The sequence below is a fragment of the Entelurus aequoreus genome, linkage group LG17 (genome assembly GCF_033978785.1).
Source record: "Entelurus aequoreus isolate RoL-2023_Sb linkage group LG17, RoL_Eaeq_v1.1, whole genome shotgun sequence".
Taxonomy (NCBI): Eukaryota; Metazoa; Chordata; class Actinopteri; order Syngnathiformes; family Syngnathidae; genus Entelurus; species Entelurus aequoreus.
The window spans coordinates 17670036-17692765 of record NC_084747.1 but is presented as its reverse complement, the minus strand read 5'-3'; the positions used below and the strand labels follow the sequence as shown (position 1 = coordinate 17692765).

At 36.7% G+C, this 22730-nt stretch overlaps 1 protein-coding gene across 1 annotated transcript in view; it reads left to right on the top strand.

The window, feature by feature from the left end:
* Window positions 1–22730, top strand: part of adamts3 (ADAM metallopeptidase with thrombospondin type 1 motif, 3) — a 452399-nt gene that overhangs the window by 359481 nt on the left and 70188 nt on the right. The window contains exon 14 of the mRNA XM_062024353.1: window positions 19378–19461. Within this exon, the coding sequence (XP_061880337.1) occupies window positions 19378–19461 (84 nt within the window). The remainder of the gene's footprint in view (window positions 1–19377; window positions 19462–22730) is intronic.

Here is a 22730-nt window from a genome sequence, read left to right as displayed (position 1 = left end):
AATTTCGCCACACCTAGTGTGCGTGTGACAATCATGGGTACTTTAACTTTAACTTAACTTTACATGTGTTTGTAGTAGGGTTGTCCCGATACTAATATTTTGGTACTGGTACCAAAATGTACCAAAAGGGGATCACAACATTTTTTTATTTTAACAAAAAAAAAAATCTCATAATACGTTAAACATACCGAAAGATTTTTTGTTAAAGTAACGCCCATAAAGGAATTTTTTATGGTCCCCTTTATTTAAAAAAGTATCGAAAAATACAGAGAAGTATCAAAATAAATTTTGGTACCGGAACCAGTACCAACTAACTGGTGTTTGCAGTGTTTCCCATAAACTGCCAAGATACCTGTGGCGGTGGGGGCGTGGCTATGGGCGTGGTCACCATGACATCGTCGAGTAATTTGCATAATTTACTACAATGATATGATTTTCTCTAAAAGGCTCAAAAAATGTATACTTACTAATTAATAATAACAGTTTTGTTTTAAACGTCCATCCATCCATCCATTTTACAATATAATTACAACACTTTATATACATATTTAAATACAGATTTGAACAATAAGTTATTCACTGAAATATATTTATTAATTGTGGTTCTTACAAAAAATATATCTTATAAAATATAAAAGCTAAAATGTCTCTTAAAGCTCTGCCCCTTTAATTAGTGCATACTAAATAATTTAACTTGAGCCTAATACTACAACCATATTATTTACCAGCAACATAAAGTGAAACAGAGGCAGAGGTGTCCTGCCACAGTCAGTAACAAATAAACAGAAAACAGTAGTGGTCAAATACAAATAAGGCAACAAGAGAAGTATCCTACACTTCTCTTTTGTAAAGTAAATCTGAACAGCCTATATGGGCATCTACATCAACTATATGATTTGCCTGAGAAGCTGGACAGGACAAAAAAAAAAATTACAAAAATAAAAAAATAAGAAAATAAAAAAATAAAATAAAAAATATATATATATATATATTTTTTAAAAATGTATTTATTTATTTGTGGCGGACGTAATTCTTTCGTGGCGGGCCGCCACAAATAAATGAATGTGTGGGAAACACTGGGTTGGAGTGTCCGCCCTGAGATCGGTAGGTTGTGAGTTCAAACCAAGTCATACCAAAGACTGTAAAAATGGGACCCATTACCTCCCTGCTTGGCACTCAGCATCAAGGGTTGGAATTGGGGGTTAAATCACCAAAAATGATTCCTGGGCGCGGCCACCGCTACTGTTCACTGCTCCCCTCACCTCCCAGGGGTGAACAAGGGGATGGGTCAAATGCAGAGCACAAATTTCACCACACCTAGTGTGTGTGTGACAATCATTGGTAGTTTAACTTTACTTTTTTTAAATGTTGGTATCGGGACAACACTACCACCTAGTGGTCTTTTATAGGTACTGCAGTTATATTAATTGTATTGATCTGCCTCGTCAAATCAAATCAAAATTGTTGGATTTTGGAGGTTCCATTTGATGTTTTTCTTCCACTGATGGGTTCTTTGATTAATTCGACATTTGTCAAATCTTTATTTCCAAGAGCACTAACTTCAAACACACAAGTGAAATTAAAAATGATGAAGCTGGCGTCATGTCATGGCTATTGTTTGAAAGTCTAACCATTAGGACGTAAACAAAAAAAAAATCTTAATTTAAACAGCAGAACATTTGTAGATTCTAAGCAGCAGCCATGTATGTTTGTAAACAAAGCAACAAATGAAATAGCCTGCCATTCCGCCGACCGTCGTCAGTTTCTCTGAGAGATAATTGGGCCGTGAAGTTTAACGAGCCTGGGATGCCGTCGGGGTTGCAGCCTGGTGAGGCTGTCTCACGCCGATTGTTAAGAGGAGGCTTTTAGCCAAACAAACCCCTTGGACTTTTCACACATTGCTGCATGAATCAGCGTGGACCTTATTGACTGGCCAACACATGAGAGGCACCATCTGTGGGTATATACAACATGTCTGTAAGCGCTACCGACTAAATTGCTCCACGGGTAACATTTTCTCGATGCTAGGGATTTGACCTTTCATAATGTCAATACAAGGCAAGCCCTTTACCAAGTGGACAAAATAGTCACAAGGAAACACAATGTTAATACTAGGCAACTATCTTCTATATGACTGCTAATTGTAAGGACCTAGTGCAAAAATGTGTATTTTTCGGACTATAAGGCGCATTTAAAATTCTTTCATTTTCTCAAAAATCGACAGTAGGCCTTATAACCCGGTGCGCCTAATGTACGGAATAAGTTTGGTTGTGCTTACCGACGTCGAAACTATTTTATTTGGTACATAGTGTAATGATAAGTATAACCAGTTGATCATAAAATATTGGATGGAAAATGACATTGATTCAACGTTGTCAAAAAGCATGTCGTTTCAACGTTGTATTTGTGTTGTAGAATATTGGTTAGAAAATCACCAAATTTCAATGGTCAAATCAAAGTTAGAACCTAACATTGATTCAATGTTAATACTAGGCAAATATCTTCTACATGACTACTAATTGTAAGGACCTAGTGCAAAAATGCTAACATAGTTTTCGGACTATAAGGCGCATTTAAAGTTCTTTCATTTTCTCAAAAACCGATGGTGTAATGACAAGTGTAACCAGTTGATGATAAAATATTGGATGGTAAATTACATTGATTCAATGTTGTCAAAAAGCATGTTGTTTCAACGTTGTATTTGTGTTGTAAAATATTGGTTGAGAAATGACAAAATTTCAATGGTCAAATCAACGTCACAACTTGACATTGATTCAACGTTGTCAGAAGCATGTCGTTTCAATGTTGTATTTGTGTTGTAAAATGTTGGTTGGAAAATCACCAAATTTCAATGGTCAAATCAACGTCACAACCTGACATTGATTCAATGTTAATACTAGGCAAATGTATTCTACATGACTGCTAATTGTAAGGACCTAGTGCAAAAATGCTAACATAGTTTTCGGACTATAAGGCGCATTTAAAGTTCTTTCATTTTCTCAAAAACCGATGGTGTAATGACAAGTGTAACCAGTTGATGATAAAATATTGGATGGTAAATTACATTGATTCAATGTTGTCAAAAAGCATGTTGTTTCAACGTTGTATTTGTGTTGTAAAATATTGGTTGAGAAATGACAAAATTTCAATGGTCAAATCAACGTCACAACTTGACATTGATTCAACGTTGTCAGAAGCATGTCGTTTCAATGTTGTATTTGTGTTGTAAAATGTTGGTTGGAAAATCACCAAATTTCAATGGTCAAATCAACGTCACAACCTGACATTGATTCAATGTTAATACTAGGCAAATGTATTCTACATGACTGCTAATTGTAAGGACCTAGTGCAAAAATGCTACCGTATTTTTCGGACTATAAGGCGCATTTAGAATTATTTCATTTTCTCAAAAATCGACAGTGCGCCTTATAACCCGGTGCACCTAATGTACGGAATAATTCTGGTTGTGCTTACCGACCTCGAAGCTATTTTATTTGGTACATAGTGTAATGATAAGTATAACCAGTTAATCATAAAATATTGGATGGAAAATGACATTGATTCAACGTTGTCAAAAAGCATGTCGTTTCAACGTTGTATTTGTGTTGTAGAATATTGGTTGGTAAATCACCAAATTTCAATGGTCAAATCAAAGTTAGAACCTAACATTGATTCAATGTTAATTCTAGTCAAATATCTTCTACATGACCGCTAATTGTAAGGACCTAGTGCAAAAATGCTACCGTATTTTTCGGACTATAAGGCGCATTTAAAATTCTTTCATTTTCTCTAAAATCGATGGTGTAATGATAAGTGTAACCAGTTGATGATAAAATATTGGATGGTAAATGACATTGATTCAACGTTGTCAAAAAGCATGTTGTTTCAATGTTGTATTTGTTTTGTAGAATATTGGTTGGTAAATCACCAAATTTCAATGGTCAAATCAAAGTTAGAACCTAACATTGATTCAATGTTAATACTAGGAAAATATCTTCTACATGACTGCTAATTGTAAGGACCTAGTGCAAAAATGCTACCGTATTTTTCGGACTATAAGGCGCATTTAAAATTATTTCATTTTCTCAAAAATCGACAGTGCGCCTAATGTACGGAATAATCCTGGTTGTGCTTACCGACCTCGAAGCTATTTTATTTGGTACATGGTGTAATAATAAATGTAACCAGTAGATGAATTGATTAACGTGGACCCCGACTTAAACAAGTTGAAAAACTTATTGGGGTGTTACCATTTAGTGGTCAATTGTACGGAATATGTACTGTACTGTGCAATCTACTAATAAAAGTTTCAATCAATCAATCAAAATGATAAAATATTGGATGGGAAATGACCAAATTTCAATAGTCAAATCAACGTTAGAACCTGACATTGATTCAACGTTGTCAAAAAGCACGTTGTATTTTTGTGTTGTAAAATATTGGTTGAGAAATGACCAACTTTCAATGGTTAAATCAACGTTAGAACCTAACATTGATTCAATGTTAATACTAGGAAAATATCTTCTACATGACTGCTAATTGTAAGGACCTAGTGCAAAAATGCTACCGTAATTTTTGGACTATAAGGCGCATTTAAAATCTTTTCATTTTCTCAAAAATCGACTGTGCGCCTTATAACCCGGTGCGCCTAATGTACGGAATAATTCTGGTTGTGCTTACCGACCTCGAAGCTATTTTATTTGGTACATGGTGTAATGATAAATGTAACCAGTAGATGAATTGATTAACGTGGACCCCGACTTAAACAAGTTGAAAAACTTATTGGGGTGTTACCATTTAGTGGTCAATTGTACGGAATATGTACTGTACTGTGCAATCTACTAATAAAAGTTTCAATCAATCAATCAAAATGATAAAATATTGGATGGAAAATGACCAAATTTCAATGGTCAAATCAACGTTAGAACCTAACATTGATTCAACGTTGTCAAAAAGCACGTTGTTTCAACGTTGTGTTTTTGTGTTGTAAAATATTGGTTGAGAAATGACCAAATGTCAATGGTTAAATCAAAGTTAGAACCTAACATTGATTCAATGTTAATACTAGGAAAATATCGTCTACATGACTGCTAATTGTAAGGACCTAGTGCAAAAATGCTACCGTAATTTTTGGACTACAAGGCGCATTTAAAATCCTTTCATTTTCTCAAAAATTGACAGTGCGCCTTATAACCCGGTGCGCCTAATGTACGGAATAAGTTTGGTTGTGCTTACCGACGTCGAAGCAAATTTATTTGGTACATGGTGTAATGATTAGTATAACCAGTTGATGATAAAATATTGGATGGAAAATGACATTGATTCAACGTTGTCAAAAAGCATGTCGTTTCAACGTTGTATTTGTGTTGTAAAATGTTGGTTGGAAAATGACCAAATTTCAATGGTCAAATCAAAGTTACATGGTGTAATAATAAGTGTAACCAGTAGATGGCAGTCACACATAAGAGATATGTGTAGACTGCAATATGACTCAAGTAAACAACACCAAAACTTTAAATGTTCCATTGGGAATATAGAACATTACACACGGCGCCCAAAACGCCGTGAAGCCGCACCGCTTGATGGATTGTCGGCGCCTACTCTTCAACATACGAGTATTAGTACGGTGTGTGTATAAGGACTGCAAAATGCTACCTGTTAGCCGACATTTTACCTGCCGTTTTGTTTCGCAATATTATGCAAAACCAACTTTTCTTACCTTCTGGTACCTGCTGATCTTTATTTGGGATCTGCATAAGTCCTGAAAATGTGCGCGCGTCCGCCATTGTGGTCCGTGGCGACTCCGTTGTCGATAAGCTTCTTCTTTTTCTCTCTCTTCTTGTTATGGGACATTCATCCTCCAAAGGCGGACGCGCACAAATTTTCAGGACTTATGCAGATCCCAAATACACATCAGCAGGTACCAGAAGGTAAGAAAAGTTGGTTTTGCATAATATTGCGAAACAAAACTCCCGATAAATTGTCTCCTCTTAGTTGCCATTTTGCGGTCCTTATACACACACCATGTGTTGAAGAGTACGTCTGACTACTGGAGCCGTATCAAGCGGTGTGGCTTCATAGCTTTTTGAGCGCCGTGTGTAATGTTCTATATTCCCAATGGAACATTCAAAGTTTTGGCGTTGAGTGGTTAGAGTGTCCGCCCTGAGATTGGTAGGTCGTGAGTTCAAATCCCGGCCGAGTCATACCAAAGACTATAAAAATGGGAGCCATTACCTCCCTGCTTGGCACTCAGCATCAAGGGTTGGAATTGGGGGTTGAATCACCAGAAATGATTCCCGGGCGCGGCCACCGCTGCTGCCCACCGCTCCCCTCACCTCCCGGGGGGTGATCAAGGGTGATGGGTCAAATGCAGAGAATAATTTCGCCACACCTAGTGTGTGTGTGACAATCATTGGTACTTCACTTTACCGGCGTCATATGGCAGTCTACACGTATCGCTTATGTGTGACTGCCATCTACTGGTCACCCTTTGATCGATTTATTGATCGATTGAAACTTTTTTTAGTAGATTGCACAGTACAGTACCGTATTTTTCGGACTATAAGTCGCAGTTTTTTTCATAGTTTGGCCGGGGGTGCGACTTATACTCAGGAGCGCCTTATGTGTGAAGTTATTAACACATTACCGTAAAATATCAAATAATATTATTTAGCTCATTCACGTAAGAGACTAGACGTATAAGATTTCATGGGATTTAGCGATTAGGAGTGACAGACTGTTTAGTAAACGTATACCATGTTCTATATGTTATAGTTATTTGAATGACTCTTACCATAATATGTTACGTTAACATACCAGGCACGTTCTCAGTTGGTTATTTATGCCTCATATAACGTACACTTATTCAGCCTGTTGTTCACTATTCTTTATTTATTTTAAATCGCCCTTCAAATGTCTATTCTTGGTGTTGGCTTTTATCAAATAAATTTCCCCCAAAAATGCGACTTATACTCCAGTGCGACTTATATATGTTTTTTCCTTCTTTATTATGCATTTTCGGCCAGTGCGACTTATACTCCGGAGCGACTTATACTCCGAAAAATACGGTACATATTCCGTACAATTGACCACTAAATGGTAACACCCGAATAAGTTTTACAACTTGTTTAAGTCGGGGTCCACGTTAATCAATTCATGGTACAAATATATACCAAACAAAATAGCTTTGAGGTTGGTAAGCGCAACAAAAATGATTCCGTACATTAGGCGTTATAAGGCACACTGTCTGAAAGGATTTCAAGGTGCGCCTTATAGTCTGAAAAATCTGGTAATCTTCTCCACGCAATAATTACGTTCAGAAAATTGTTGACTTTGATTGCCTTGAAATTGCCACAGATGCACCAGGACCGAGACCTACTGGAACCGGAGCCATGTTTGGTTCCGTAAGACGTCATGACGTCGTGTCCGCACGCGGGTCATTTTGCGATCTTATTAGACGTCGCAATTTTTTTGGGACTACATAAAAACATCGGATTAAATTTGAAAACAAATATTTGATTCGGTTTCCATTAGATCCTTTCAAACGGATTACTCACAAAACCAGGCCTGGTATTTCAAGTTACTTCTCATGCAAGTTCACATGTTTACGAACTGGCTTCTACTTCCTGTTTGCTCATTCGGAACGTTTACGTGGGAAGCCGATAGCTGGCGAGGGGTGACGGCGAGGTGAGTTGTGTATCCGACGGCTGTCAACGCCATGGCAGCTGGAATTAGTCAGTGTATTAAAACCCTGGGAAATAATACAACATTTTCCTCACCTAGAAGTTAATTTTATTACCAACATAAGCTTGGGATTTCATGCCGATGTTTTAATTAAAGACGCTTCCCCTCGGGTTATCTCCCCGCAGCAGACACACTGACTACTGGCGGCCATGTTTGACAAATACTCCTTATTACAATTCAGTTTAATTACTTTACATCGCCTCTACTGAACCCTTTAGCAAACTTTGATTCTCCACATAAATCCCACACAAATAAGGCAATAAAACCTAGAGGGCTGTCAAATGATTAAATTATTTAATATTCATTCATTGCAATCTGTCCAAATTACAGATCAAATTCTTAAAAGTATTAAATCCCTCTTGGAATTTGTGCACTTCTTTGCGATGGCTGCAGCCGATAATTCCTACATTTTTAAAAGATGTTTCAAAGTTGCGTAAAAAAGTATTTTCTTTTTCGATAACATCGAATCAACTCAGGATTTTTGTGAATTTGTTTGTTTGTTGAATTGTTGACATATAAAGTCCAGAAATACAATTAAACACATGTCAAATGTTCTTTTTTTCCCCCCGCCCAAACAAGTAACCTACAAAACGTATATATAAAATAATACTTTTTTTTAAATAAAGAAAAATAATTGAAAGGTGCTGTGTGCAACAAAAAACAAACAACAAAAAAAATAACAAAAACACCACCGGCTTATGTTACCATTAGTGGTTTAACAGAACACATTTGTTGGACATTTTTCTATATTTTTCACATTATAAAGTTTAGGTACCGTATTTTTCGGACTACGAGGCGCACTTAAAATCCTTTCATTTTCTCAAAAATCGACAGGGCGCCTTATATCCCGAATAACTCTGGTTGTGCTTACCGACCTCGAAGAAAATGTTCTTTGGTACAGTGTGCAAAGTTGTGTACTTAACAAAAAAAAAGGTGAAATAACTGAAACAGGTTTTATATTCTAGTTTCTCCAAAAAATAGCCACCCTTTGCGCTGATTACTGCTTTGCACACTCTTGGCATTCTCTTGATGAGCTTCAAGCACACCTGTGAAGTGAAAACTCTGTCAGGCGACTGACTCCTCTTGAAGCTCATCCAGAGAATGCCAAGAGTGTGCAAAGCAGTAATCAGAGCAAAGGGGGGCTATTTTGAAGCAACTAGAATATAAAACATGTTTTCAGTTATTAGGGACCGAGTCCCTTTGGGACAAAGGACCTTATTGTATTTCTAGCGTTTTATTATTATACCGCCGCCTCTTTGAGCTGTAATTTGACCCCCTTAACATGCTTCAAAACTCACCAAATTGGACACACACATCAGGACTGGCGAAAATTGCGATCTAATCAAAAAACCAAACCCCAAAACTCAAAATTGCGCTCTAATGCCCCCTAGGAAGAAAACACAGACAAAACTGCCTGTAACTCCCAGTAGGAATGTCGTAGAGACATGAAACAAAAACCTCTATGTAGGTCTCACTTAGACCTAGATTTCATACACTGACAACCCCCAGCAAAAATCAACAGGAAGTTTTCAATTCCCCCTTCAAAACAAAAGTTGAGTAAAAACAGTCACCTTTTTTCAAACATTATCTCCACTGAGCGCGTTTGTCGTGTCAGCTTCAAATTAGCACAGGAGAGAGATCGAACCCTTCTGATTCAAAGTTGATGAAAGAGTTTTAATTACTGCTCCGGTTTGGATTTTATGAGCCCTCAAAGTCGGTCCCGTCCATCGCTGCTTGCAGCTTTAATTTCACCTTGTTTTGTTAAGTACACAGCTTTGCACACCGTACCAAAGAAAATTTCTTCGAGGTCGGTAAGCACAACCAAGAATTATTCCGTAAGTAACTCCACTTGTGTTCATTCATAGTTGTGATGCCTTCAGTGACAATCTACAATGTAAATAGTCGTGGAAATAAAGAAAACACATTGAATGAGAAGGTGTGTCCAAACTTTTGGCCTGCACTGTAAATATTTGTCAAGTCGTTATTTTCGCATTAACTTTGACAGCCCGATAAATAATATCGATGAAATACGCTTAATTACGGCAACAAGTGTGAACAATAAAGCTAACATCCTTAATCAGTATTATAAAAACATCCCCCGTATATCACTTTTAAAAAAATTTAATAAAAATAATTAAAAGGTGCTGTTTGCAACAAAAAACAAAAAAATACAACAAAAACCCCACCGGCTTATGTTACCATTAGTGGTTTAAAAGAACGCATTTGTTGGACATTTGTCTATATTTTTCACATTATAAAGTTTATGTACTGTAATTTTCGGACTACGAAGCGCACCTAAAATCCTTTCATTTTCTCAAAAATCGACAGGGCGCCTTATATCCCGGTGCGCCTAATGTACGGAATAACTCTGGTTGTGCTTACCGACCTCGAAGAAAATTTTCTTTGGTACAGTGTGCAAAGTTGTGTACTTAACAAAAAAAAGGTGAAATAACTGAAAAAATGTTTTATGTTCTAGTTTCTCCAAAATAGCCGCCCTTTACCATGAATTGATTAACGTGGCCCTTGACTTAAACAAGTTGAAAAACTTATTCGGGTGTTACCATTTAGTGGTCAATTGTACGGAATATGTACTGTACTGTGCAATCTACTAATAAAAGTCTCAATCAATCAATCAATGCTCTGATTACTGCTTTGCACACTCTTGGCATTCTCTCCATGAGCTTCAAGCGCACCCCTGTGAAGTGGAAACCCTTTCTTGAAGCTCATCCAGAGAATGCCAAGAGTGTGCAAAGGCAGTAATCAGAGCAAAGGCTGGCTATTTTGAAGCAACTAGAATACAAAACATGTTTTCAGTTATTTCACCTTTTTTTTGTTAAGTACACAACTTTGCACACCGTACCAAAGAAAATGTATTCGAGGTCGGTAAGCACAACCAGAATTATTCCGTACATGTGTTCATTCATAGTTTTGATGCCTCCAGTGACAATCTGTAAAGTAAATAGCGGTGGAAATAAAGAAAACACATTGAATGAGAAGGTGTGTCCAAACTTTTGGCCTGCACTGTAAATATTTGTCAAGTCGTTATTTTCGCATTAACTTTGACAGCCCGATAAATAATATCGATGAAATACGCTTAATTACGGGAGCAAGTGTGAACAATAAAGCTAACAACCTTAATCAGTATTATAAAAACATCCCCCGTATATCACTTTAAAAAAAATAAAATAAAAATAATGAAAAGGTGCTGTTTGCAACAAAAAACAAACAAATACAACAAAAACCCCACCGGCTTATGTTACCATTAGTGGTTTAAAAGAACACATTTGTTGGACATTTGTCTATATTTTTCACATTATAAAGTTTATGTACTGTAATTTTCGGACTACGAAGCGCACCTAAAATCCTTTCATTTTCTCAAAAATCGACAGGGCGCCTTATATCCCGGTGCGCCTAATGTACGGAATAACTCTGGTTGTGCTTACCGACCTCGAAGAAAATTTTCTTTGGTACAGTGTACAAAGTTGTGTACTTAACCAAAAAAAGGTGAAATAACTGAAAAAATGTTTTATGTTCTAGTTTCTCCAAAATAGCCGCCCTTTACCATGAATTGATTAACGTGGCCCTTGACTTAAACAAGTTGAAAAACGTATTCGGGTATTACCATTTAGTGGTCAATTGTACGGAATATGTACTGTACTGTGCAATCTACTAATAAAAGTCTCAATCAATCAATCAATGCTCTGATTACTGCTTTGCACACTCTCGGCATTCTCTCGATGAGCTTCAAGCGCACCCCTGTGAAGTGGAAACTCTTTCTTGAAGCTCATCCAGAGAATGCCAAGAGTGTGCAACGGCAGTAAGCAGAGCAAAGGCTGGCTTTTTTTTGAAGCAACTAGAATACAAAACATGTTTTCAGTTATTTCACCTTTTTTTTGTTAAGTACACAACTTCGCACACCGTACCAAAGAAAATGTATTCGAGGTCGGTAAGCACAACCAGAATTATTCCGTACATGTGTTCATTCATAGTTTTGATGCCTTCAGTGACAATCTGTAAAGTAAATAGTGGTGGAAATAAAGAAAACACATTGAATGAGAAGGTGTGTCCAAACTTTTGGCCTGCACTATAAATATTTGTCAACTCGTTATTCTCGCATTAACTTTGACAGCCCGATAAATCATATCGATGAAATACGCTTAATTACGGCAGCAAGTGTGAACAGTAAAGCTAACATCCTTAATCAGTATTATAAAAACATCCCCCGTGGCTTGTTTGGTGTACTTTGGAGGTCTTGTAACATCATTCCTATTTTAATCACCACATATCAGCCTATTTCATCCTCAATGATGTCTTATTCATTCAGAAAAGGATTACGTCTGTAATGACTTGGAGCCATCCTACCGTTACTGAATGAACATGAATGGTTGCCAGCTAATGGCCCCAACACGGCAGCTTCATCAAAACATTGAAAATAAATCTTTTGTCATCATCGTCGGACTGGACTCGGGGTCTAACAGCTCACGTCTCTTGACAGGGAAAGTGTTAAGCAAGAGAGCCCAGAAAGAAAGGCCTTTGTTGGAAAAGACAATATGCAAGTATCCGCTATTACCTCGCTGACGACCTCCTCTTTGTAGCTGTGCAGCTTGTAGAGCAGAACGCCTAACGCACACCTTTTAGACACATGGGGTTATTACAAACAGGCAAGAATTAGTCGTGACGATGCCTTAGTGACCTACTTGGAAGGAACAGAGGTGGGTCGGGTGGCCAAAACACAACAACTGATGGAAAAATGGAGCCTGTCCTAAGGGTAACTTGTTATTGTGCAACACGAAGATATGCAAATGCTACAGTGTAGCGCCGCAACCGTGTGCTAATCGCCAGCTTTCAACTTCCACCGCTAATCGCTGGCTTGCAAGCAAACCAAAGTGCTAATCGCTAGCTACCTTGAATTTTACATGAATATAATAATATAACTATTGATTTATGATCAATGTTACTGTTTATTTAATTACAGTTATATTTGTGGAATGTAAAAAAAAAAAAAACCCTTTCGATTCGATTCGATTCTTGGGGCGTAACAATTCGATTAGGAATTAGTTCTGGATTCAAAATCAATACTGTTGAATAACATTGGGTGCCAGTTCCATGATCAACCACATTGCTCCATAAAATAAATAAACAGCTGTGATACATTGCTATATTACTTCAAAGAAAGAACTGGTTTTATTTAATAAAATTCAACCAAAATGTTTAATAAAGGCAAATACCAATAAGGCAACAAGTAAGTTTCTAAAGTAAATCTGTACAGCAGATATGGCCATCTACATTCACAATATGATTTACTAGAGCGTATATATATATATATATATATATATATATATATATATATATATATATATATATATATATATATATATATATATATATGTGTATATATATATATATATATATATATATATATATATATATATATATATATATATATATATATATATATATATATATATATATATATATATATATATATATATATATATATATATATAGGCTATTTCATCCCTTCAAGCCTGTTTTGCAGGTTTCTCCGCTCTTCAGGGGATTGTTTTTGGATTTTTTATTTTTATTTAAATAGTCCCCTGAAGAGCAGAGAAACCTGCGAAACAGGCTTGTAGGGATGAAATAGCCTCATAGAAACCTGCGAAACAGACTTGTAGGGATGAAATAGCCTCAGAGAAACCTGTGAAACAGGCTTGTAGGGATGAAATAGCCTCTGTGTTTTTCCTGACCTAACATATACCGCTCTAACCCGTATACAGTGCTCAATACCAGGGTAGAGCGGTATACGTTAGGTCAGGGGAAAAAAAACAGAGGCTATTTCATCCCTACAAGCCTGTTTTGCAGGTTTCTCTGCTCTTCAGGGGATTGTTTTTGGATTTTTTATTTTTATTTAAATAGTCCCCTGAAGAGCAGAGAAACCTGCGAAACAGGCTTGTAGGGATGAAATAGCCTCATAGAAACCTGCAAAACAGACTTGTAGGGATGAAATAGCCTCAGAGAAACCTGTGAAACAGGCTTGTAGGGATGAATATACCGCTCTAACCCGTATACAGTGCTCAATACCAGGGTAGAGCGGTATACGTTAGGTCAGGGGGAAAAAAACAGAGGCTATTTCATCCCTACAAGCCTGTTTTGCAGGTTTCTCTGCTCTTCAGGGGATTGTTTTTGGATTTTTTATTTTTATTTAAATAGTCCCCTGAAGAACAGAGAAACCTGCGAAACAGGCTTGTAGGGATGAAATAGCCTCATAGAAACCTGCGAAACAGACTTGTAGGGATGAAATAGCCTCAGAGAAACCTGCGAAACAGGCTTGTAGGGATGAAATAGCCTCTGTGTTTTTCCTGACCTAACATATACCGCTCTAACCCGTATACAGTGCTCAATACCAGGGTAGAGCGGTATACGTTAGGTCAGGAAAAACACAGAGGCTATTTCATCCCTACAAGCCTGTTTTGCAGGTTTCTCTGCTCTTCAGGGGATTTTTTATTATTTTTTATTTTTATTTAAAAAGTGCCCTGAAGAGCAGGGAAACCTGCGAAACAGGCTTGCAGGGATGAAATAGCTTCAGAGAAACCTGCAAAACAGGCTTGAAGGGATTAAATTGCCTCAGAGAAACCCGTGAAACAGGCTTGTAGGGATGAAATAGCCTCTGTGTTTTCCCTGACCTAACGTATACCGCTCTACCCCGGTATTGAGCACTGTATACGGATACACCACAGAAACCTTGACTATACAGAATATATATATATATATATATATATATATATATATATATATATATATATATATATATATATATTTATTTATTTTTATGTATTTTTATTTATTTTTAAAGCATTTTTTTTTTTAATTGATTAAGAATAATTACAAATAAGAATTGTGATTAATTCAAAAATCTATCTTGCTGAAGAATTTCTGTGGTAAATAAATGTACTGTTTGGAATGAAACTCAATGTAACAGAGTAAAAGTAGCATTTATTCTTCACAAAAACGCTACAAGTGAAGAGATTGTTGCTGTAAAACTAATCTGAAGGGTATAATTTATCCAAAAAGTTACTTAAGTCAGAGTAAATGTAGCACGTCACAACTAGGGGTGGGTACGAACAAATGCCGCCGGTCCTACAGGGTACAGATTCACTTCATGTTACCTTGGCACTCCAGCAGCACTGAGAGCGGACTCCGCCAAACTGCCTCTAGGGAATGTTGCAATTTTCAATGCCGACAAAGCAATTGACTCAAAAAAACCAAAAAAACACTTTAACGTAAGTTAGGTAAGGCTCCACTTTTCCAAAAATGTGCTAGCTTGATACTAATATACATTGGCTTGGCTATCGACATGCTACTGACTAGCATTAGCGATTTGCAATTTCAACACTTCCAAAAAAATTGTAATGAGATGCACGTTACACTCAAAGTACAATACTTACAGTATTAGCATTTTCTAGGGCGCAACAAAAGACTGGACTGAGTAGCAAGCTCACCATAAGCTACACACAACTGTTATCTAAGATCTTGGACTCAAAAATGTGACAACAAAACAAAATACAACAACTGGACAACAGTTATCACACAAATATTAGATTTTCATCAACACACACAAAAATAACGCACATTGGTACCGGATTGATACCGTATGTGAACGGTACCCATCCCTAGTTACTACCCACCATGTATTTTTACGGACTATAAAAACCAGTATACTTTCGAGTAGTCAGTGTACAGCTTGTCGAGCAGTATTTGTGTGACAGTGAGGTCAGCACACAACCAGATCTGGCGACGTAACGACGATACAAGCTGCACACTGACTACTCTAAAGTGCATCATTTCCGTAGTCGTGTCCCATGACAAGTCCTACTAATAAAACATGACGGATGTACTTACTTATATGTACTGTACAGGGTGATTCCAAAAGAATATGCCAGAATTATCCCTCGATATTTCAAAAATGAAAAACAATAGAACAATATTAAAAATAATATTCAAATATTATCCTTAGCTCCACCAATGACTGAATAAAAACAAAAAAAATAAATAAATATAAAACCAATATAAAAATAAATATGATTAAAAACGGTTTTAAAGGGTAAAACTAGAGATGTCCGATAATATCGGCAGCCCGATATTTCACACACACAAGTGAATGCAATGCATACTTGGTCAACAGCCATACAGGTCACACTGAGGGTGACCGTACAAACAACGTTAACACTGTTACAAATATGCGCCACACTGTGAACCCACACCAAACAAGAATGACAAACACATTTCGGGAGAACATCCGCACCGTAACACAACAGAACAAATACCCAGAACCCCTTGCAGCACTAACTCTTTCGGGACGCTACAATATACACCCCCCGTGTATATTGTCCCAAATTCCAAGCTGCTGTTTTGAGGCATGTTAAAAAAAAATAATGCACTTTGTGACTTCAATAATAAATATGGCAGTGCCATGTTGGCATTTTTTTCCATAACTTGAGTTGATTTATTTTGTAAAACCTTGTTACATTGTTTAATGCATCCAGCGGGGCATCACAACAAAATTAGGCATAATAATGTGTTCATTCCACGACTGTATATATCGGTGTCGGTTGACAGCGGCAGCAGAGGATGGTTTCCTCCCGTCCGCCGTCTTTCTCCGTCTCCTCCCTTGATGTTCACGTCTCTCGCCCTTTTATACGGTCCGAGAGGGTGATTGCACTGTCCACAGCTGCGCGCTCCACGCACCTTATGCTGATTGCGGCGGCGCTCCCAGCGCGCCCCGCCTTGCCGCTCGCTCGTCTACGCCTCCTCGCCGCCATCTTGGTGCGGGCCCTGCCTCCCCACAACTAGCAAGCTGGTCTCGCTTTGCTCAACATTTTTAATTCTAAGAGAGACAAAACTCAAATAGAATTAGAAAATCCAAGAAAATATTTGAAAGACTTGGTCTTCACTTGTTTAAATAAATTCATTTATTTTTTTTACTTTGCTTCTTATAACTTTCAGAAAGACAATTTTAGAGAAAAAATACAACCTTAAAAATTATTTTAGGATTTTAAACACATATACCTTTTTACCTGTTAAATTCCTTCCTCTTCTTTCCTGACAATTTAAATCAAAGTTCAAGTAAATTTTTGTTTTTTATTGTAAAGAATAATAAATACATTTTAATTTAATTCTTCATTTTAGCTTCTGTTTTTTCGACAAAGAATATTTGTGAAATATTTCTTCAAACTTATTATGATTAAAATTCAAAAAAATTATTCTGGAAAATCTAGAAAATCTGTAGAATCAAATGTAAATCTTTATTTAAAGTCTTTTGAATTTCTTTTGAAATTTTTGTTGCGGAAATCTAGAAGAAATAATGATTTGTCTTTGTTAGAAATATAGCTTGGTCCAATTTGTTATATATTCTAACAAAGTGCAGATTGGATTTTAAGCTATTTAAAACATGTCATCCAAATTCTAAAATTAATCTTAATCAGGAAAAATTACTAATGATGTTCCATAAATTCTTTTTTTAATTTTTTCAAAAAGATTCAAATTAGCTAGTTTTTCTCTTCTTTTTTTCGGTTGAATTTTTAATTTTAAAGAGTCGAAATTGAAGATAAACTACGTTTCAAAATTTAATTTTCATTTTTTTCGTGTTTTCTCCTCTTTTAAACCGTTCAATTAAGTGTTTTTTTCATCATTTATTCTCTACAGAAAACCTTCCGTAAAAGGAAAAAAAAATGTACGACGGAATGACAGGCAGAAATACCCATTTTTTTTATATATATATATAGATTTATTTATTTAACTATTCTTGTTTAAATCACACTTACATGTAACTTACAAATGACAATATATATATATATATATATATATATATATATATATATATATATATATATATATATATATATATATATATATATATAATATATATATATATATATATATATATATAATATATATATATATATATATATATACATATATAAATATATATAAAAACACTTAAAATGTAAAGTGTTTTCTGTGTTTAATATAAAATAGCTAGTTAAAATGGAATATTGTGATTTCACAAGACTGTCTTAGAAATAGGGATGTCCGATAATATCGGCCTGCCGATAGTATCGACCTGCCGATATTATCAGCCGATAAATGCGTTAAAATGTAATATCGGAAATTATCGGTATCGTTTTTTTTATTATCTGTATCGTTTATTTTATTTATTTTTTTTATTAAATCAACATAAAAAACACAAGATACACTTACAATTAGTGCACCAACCCAAAAAACCTCCCTCCCCCCATTTCTTTCCGTTATCAATATTCTGGTTCCTACATTATATATCAATATATATCAATACAGTCTGCAAGGGATACAGTCCGTAAGCACACATGATTGTGCGTGCTGCTGGTCCACTAATAGTACTAACCTTTAACACTTAATTTTACTCATTTTCATTAATTACTAGTTTCTATGTAACTGTTTTTATATTGTGTTACTTTCTTTTTATTCAAGAAAATGTTTTTAATTTAGTCATCTTATTTTATTATTTTTTTTTAAAAAAGTACCTTATCTTCACCATACATGGTTGTCCAAATTAGGCATAATAATGTGTTAATTCCACGACTGCATATATCGGTTGATATCGGTATCGGTTGATATCGGTATCTGTAATTAAAGAGTTGGACAATATCGGCAAAAAGCCATTATCGGACATCCCTACTTAGAAGTGATCGTTTGAAAATGTTCAATTTGAAAAATGTGCACTTAGAGAAAATATAAAAATAAAGTGTTGCATATTGATATTTATCTGTTTCTATATATATTTATTGTGAGAAATCATTAAGATGACCAGTGTTTCCACAAAGATAAATATCATTAATTATTAATAATAACATAGAGTTAAAGGTAAATTGAGCAAATTGGCTATTTCTGGCAATTTATTTAAGTGTGTATCAAACTGGTAGCCCTTCGCATTAATCAGTACCCAAGAAGTAGCTCTTGGTTTCAAAAAGGTTGGTGACCCCTGACCTATTACGATGCTTCAGGGCTGAATAAACACGTGATGATTTTGGCCTATTCTTCTGGAATCACCCTTGTCAGGAAGCATTGTTACAACAGAGGGGGAAAAAAAAAAGACTTTAAAAGTTGACTTTGCTTCTTTGTTACTAAATGTCGGCGTCAGGGCTGTTTGCCCCCAATTTGTGGTCATTTAACGTGATTATCCCCGCAGCAGCCAAACGGGCTCTTTGTGCGTGTGTGTGTGTGTGTAATACGTCTCAGAGACGTTCCTGCAGCCCTTTAGAGGCAATCTCCGACGGTCTTGACCTTTCATCTGCTAATTAATTGGACTGAAACGGGCGCACTAAGACCGGAAGTCTTTGTTTTTATAATGACAGCCAGCTTCTTCCCTCCCTTGTCAAACCGGAGGTATACCTTGCCAGCTAGGTCGGTGAGTAGCACCTGCTGGTTGTAACCAATAAGGGTGTGGGGCTCGTCCAAAACGAAGGGCGAGCCATCACCCGTCTTTTTCCCCCCCCAGATCGTCCGCGCTGTGGTCTGCTTAAAAGATGTCTCCGGAGGACACCGGCTCAAGGAGACAACGCCACAGTAGCAAACTAACACCATTCCTTTCCTTTCAAGGGAAAACCAGAGGAGCCTTCTCTTTACCCAAAGGAGCTCGGAATGTGTTTTTGAATGAAACTGACGACTTGAGAAATGTGATGGGTGAGTCCCGGGAGGTTTGTACGTGCTGGACATCCCCGCTAGACTTTGCTGTTGTTTTTTTTCTTCCTTTTTGCTTCTTCATCCGCTCATATGGAACACGAGCAGACCTCCGCCAAGGCTGAGTCGAGAAAAACAAAACAAAAAAAAAGTGTTAATGAGGAATTACTAATCTGTTTAGGTATGACAGGTTTTAAATGGGATTATGCAGTGCTGCAAAATTTACAATCACAAATTCAAAGACAATAGTACAGGGGTGTCCAAACTTTTTCCACTGAGGGCCGCACACGGAAAAATGAAAGCATGTGGGGGCCATTTTGATATTTTTCATTTTCAAACCATAACAAAATATATGCATTTTTAATTTATTTTACCTTTAGGGGTCCCGGGGACCATAAAGGGTCTCAGTCATTAAAATGTTAAAAATAAGTCAGATTATAATTTTTTTTAAATTATTTAACGCTTACAGTAAATCTCTATATCAACTTCAAGTTGATATAAAGTAATACAAATTAAAAAAATGTTTTATGGCTTTTCTGTCAAAAACAACTTAGTTTTTTTTATAGCAAAACTGAAATATGCAGTATTTAGTAATTAGAGCCCTAAAAGATCAATAATGCAGGACACCATTGATTTTAATTATTTCATATTTTTGAGTAATCACAGTGAAAAGATAAATAAAAAATCACTAAATATATTTGGGATCCAAAAGGTGCCCCACTCATAAAGTGATACATTTTTATTAGGTTTTTCTTTTACTTTCAACACTTAAGTTACGATATCAACTTCAGATATATCTTGTCGATTTTATGCTGGAACTATTATTTTGTTAGTTTTATGCGCTTTTGTCAAAGAAAACTTTGATGTTTTTATATGGGAACTACACAATATATGCAATATTTACCACATAAAACATTTTAAAGTGAAATATTTGAAGTAATTGGAGCCCTGAAAATAATTCATTATAACATGGATTTTTTTGTCATTATTTTTTTTTTGAGCAATGGCAAAAAAAGAAAAATGAAGAAAGACTAAAGAAAAAAAAACAGCCTGTATGGCAGCTTTTGTGTCAACATTGCAACTTTTTCTCGTTAGATTTCACCTCATTCCACTTTTTTTAATGTTATTTTTTATTTTTACAATAGTATTTCCAGAATGTGTGGCGGGCCGGTAAACAATTAGCTGCGGGCCGCACTTTGGACACCCCTGCAATAGTATCTACCTTATTTTTCGGACTACAAGGCGCGCTTAAAATCCTTAAATTTTCTCAAATTTTATTTTGTATAATGTTAAATGTGACCAGTAGATGGCAGTCATACATAAGAGCAACTCATCCATCCAGTTTCTACCGCTTGTCCTTTTCAGGGTGGCGGGAGGGTGCCAACCGCGTGTGCTTACTCAGATGTTAACTTTACACAAGTAAATGTTTAGATACGAGCCGATTGAACCACCATTTTTTTTCCCCGATATCAAACCGATATTGTCACGGCGGAGGGGGGGGGGGGTCGCAATTTACTGCGGGGTTTGTTCCCCCGGGATGCAGGCGGACCACTCGGACAAGGTGTGCAGGTAGGAACATGATTTAATCTTCAAAATCAAACACCAACCAAAAACAGAAAACAAACAGAAGGAAAAACGTGCCGATCGCACGGGAAGCTGAGGTACCAAGTTAGCTCAGGAAGCATAAACTGGGAGTCAAGAAATATTAACGTCACTCGTTGCATGAAGCAAACAATGAAGCCAGACTGGGCGTGGCGAGGGAGGTGAATAAATAGCTCTCTGATTAGTGGTCGACAACAGGTGAGCGTGCCGGCCACTAACCAGAGGCAGGTGAACCCAATGAATCCCCATGGAAACTAAAACAAAGCCAGAGGTGCACAAACAGGAACTCAGGGAGTCCAAAACTAACAGAAAATAACAAAACATGATCCGGGCCACGGATCATGACAGATATCTGATGTCAATATCGGATTGGGACTAAACAGTTTGTGCTACTAGGACATTGGTTCTGTTGCTGCTGCGTTTTGTTTAATGTTGCTCTTGTGCAACATGTTCACAAACCAAAAACATAAAAAATCCCATTATGTTAAGCATACATTTTTATTGGTTTTATTAAGTTGGAAAAAGTGATTTTGTCAGGTTCAAACCCTCTATTAAACAAGACAAGAAGCAAGGAATTAAACAGAGACAGAATTAAATTTAGCTCAATTGAGGAGAAACGCGTAGACCTGTACCCTTGCACAGTGTCTCACCACGCTCTGACGAAAGATTGTACGCCTCCTCTTTTATTTGGACTTTCCCAGATTACATGGCAACAGCCGTTTCTGAAGGGGACGGGGGTCGTAAACAGCCGTCGCCTTTGGTTGCAAGACAGTTCAAAGAAAAGGTCGTAAAACAGTTCAAAGAAAAGGTGCCTGGAGCTTGCGTCAGGTCCTGCTTCCACTCCGCTTTGTAGATCTCGGGTCAAGATAAAATCTTCCTGTGGATTACAATAGAAGAAAGAAACCGACGCCTTCATGTCGCTTCCCGTCGTACACAGTAGAGTTTTACAAGCCTTTTGCTTGGTAAGATCAAAGAGAGCTTTTGTCCTCTCGCCGGGAACTCATGGCAACACAAAGTTTTGTGATAACTTAGATACAATTATTCTGACAGATTTTATTTTATTTTTTTACGCTTTCAATGTGTGAATTGATCGCTCATTTAAGTTGGAAAAAGTGATTTTGTCAGATTCAAACACTGATGACATCTATTAAACAAGACAAGAAGCAAGGAATTAAACAGAGACAGAATTCAATTTAGCTCAATTGAGGAGAAACGCGTAGACCTGTACCCTTGCACAGTGTCTCACCACGCTCTGACGAAAGATTGTACGCCTCCTCTTTTATTCGGACTTTCCCCGATTACATGGCAACAGCCGTTTCTGAAGGGGACGGGGGTCGTAAACAGCCGTCGCCTTTGGTTGCAAGACAGTTCAAAGAAAAGGTCGTAAAACAGTTAAAAGAAAAGGTGCCTGGAGCTTGCGTCAGGTCCTGCTTCCACTCCGCTTTGTAGATCTCGGGTCAAGATAAAATCTTCCTGTGGATTACAATAGAAGAAAGAAACCGACGCCTTCATGTCGCTTCCCGTCGTACACAGTGAAGTTTTACCAGCCTTTTGTTTGGTAAGATCAAAGACAGCTTTTGTCCTCTCGCCGGGAACTCATGGCAACACAAAGTTTTGTGATAACTTAGATACAATTATTCTGACAGATTTTATTTTATTTTTTTACGCTT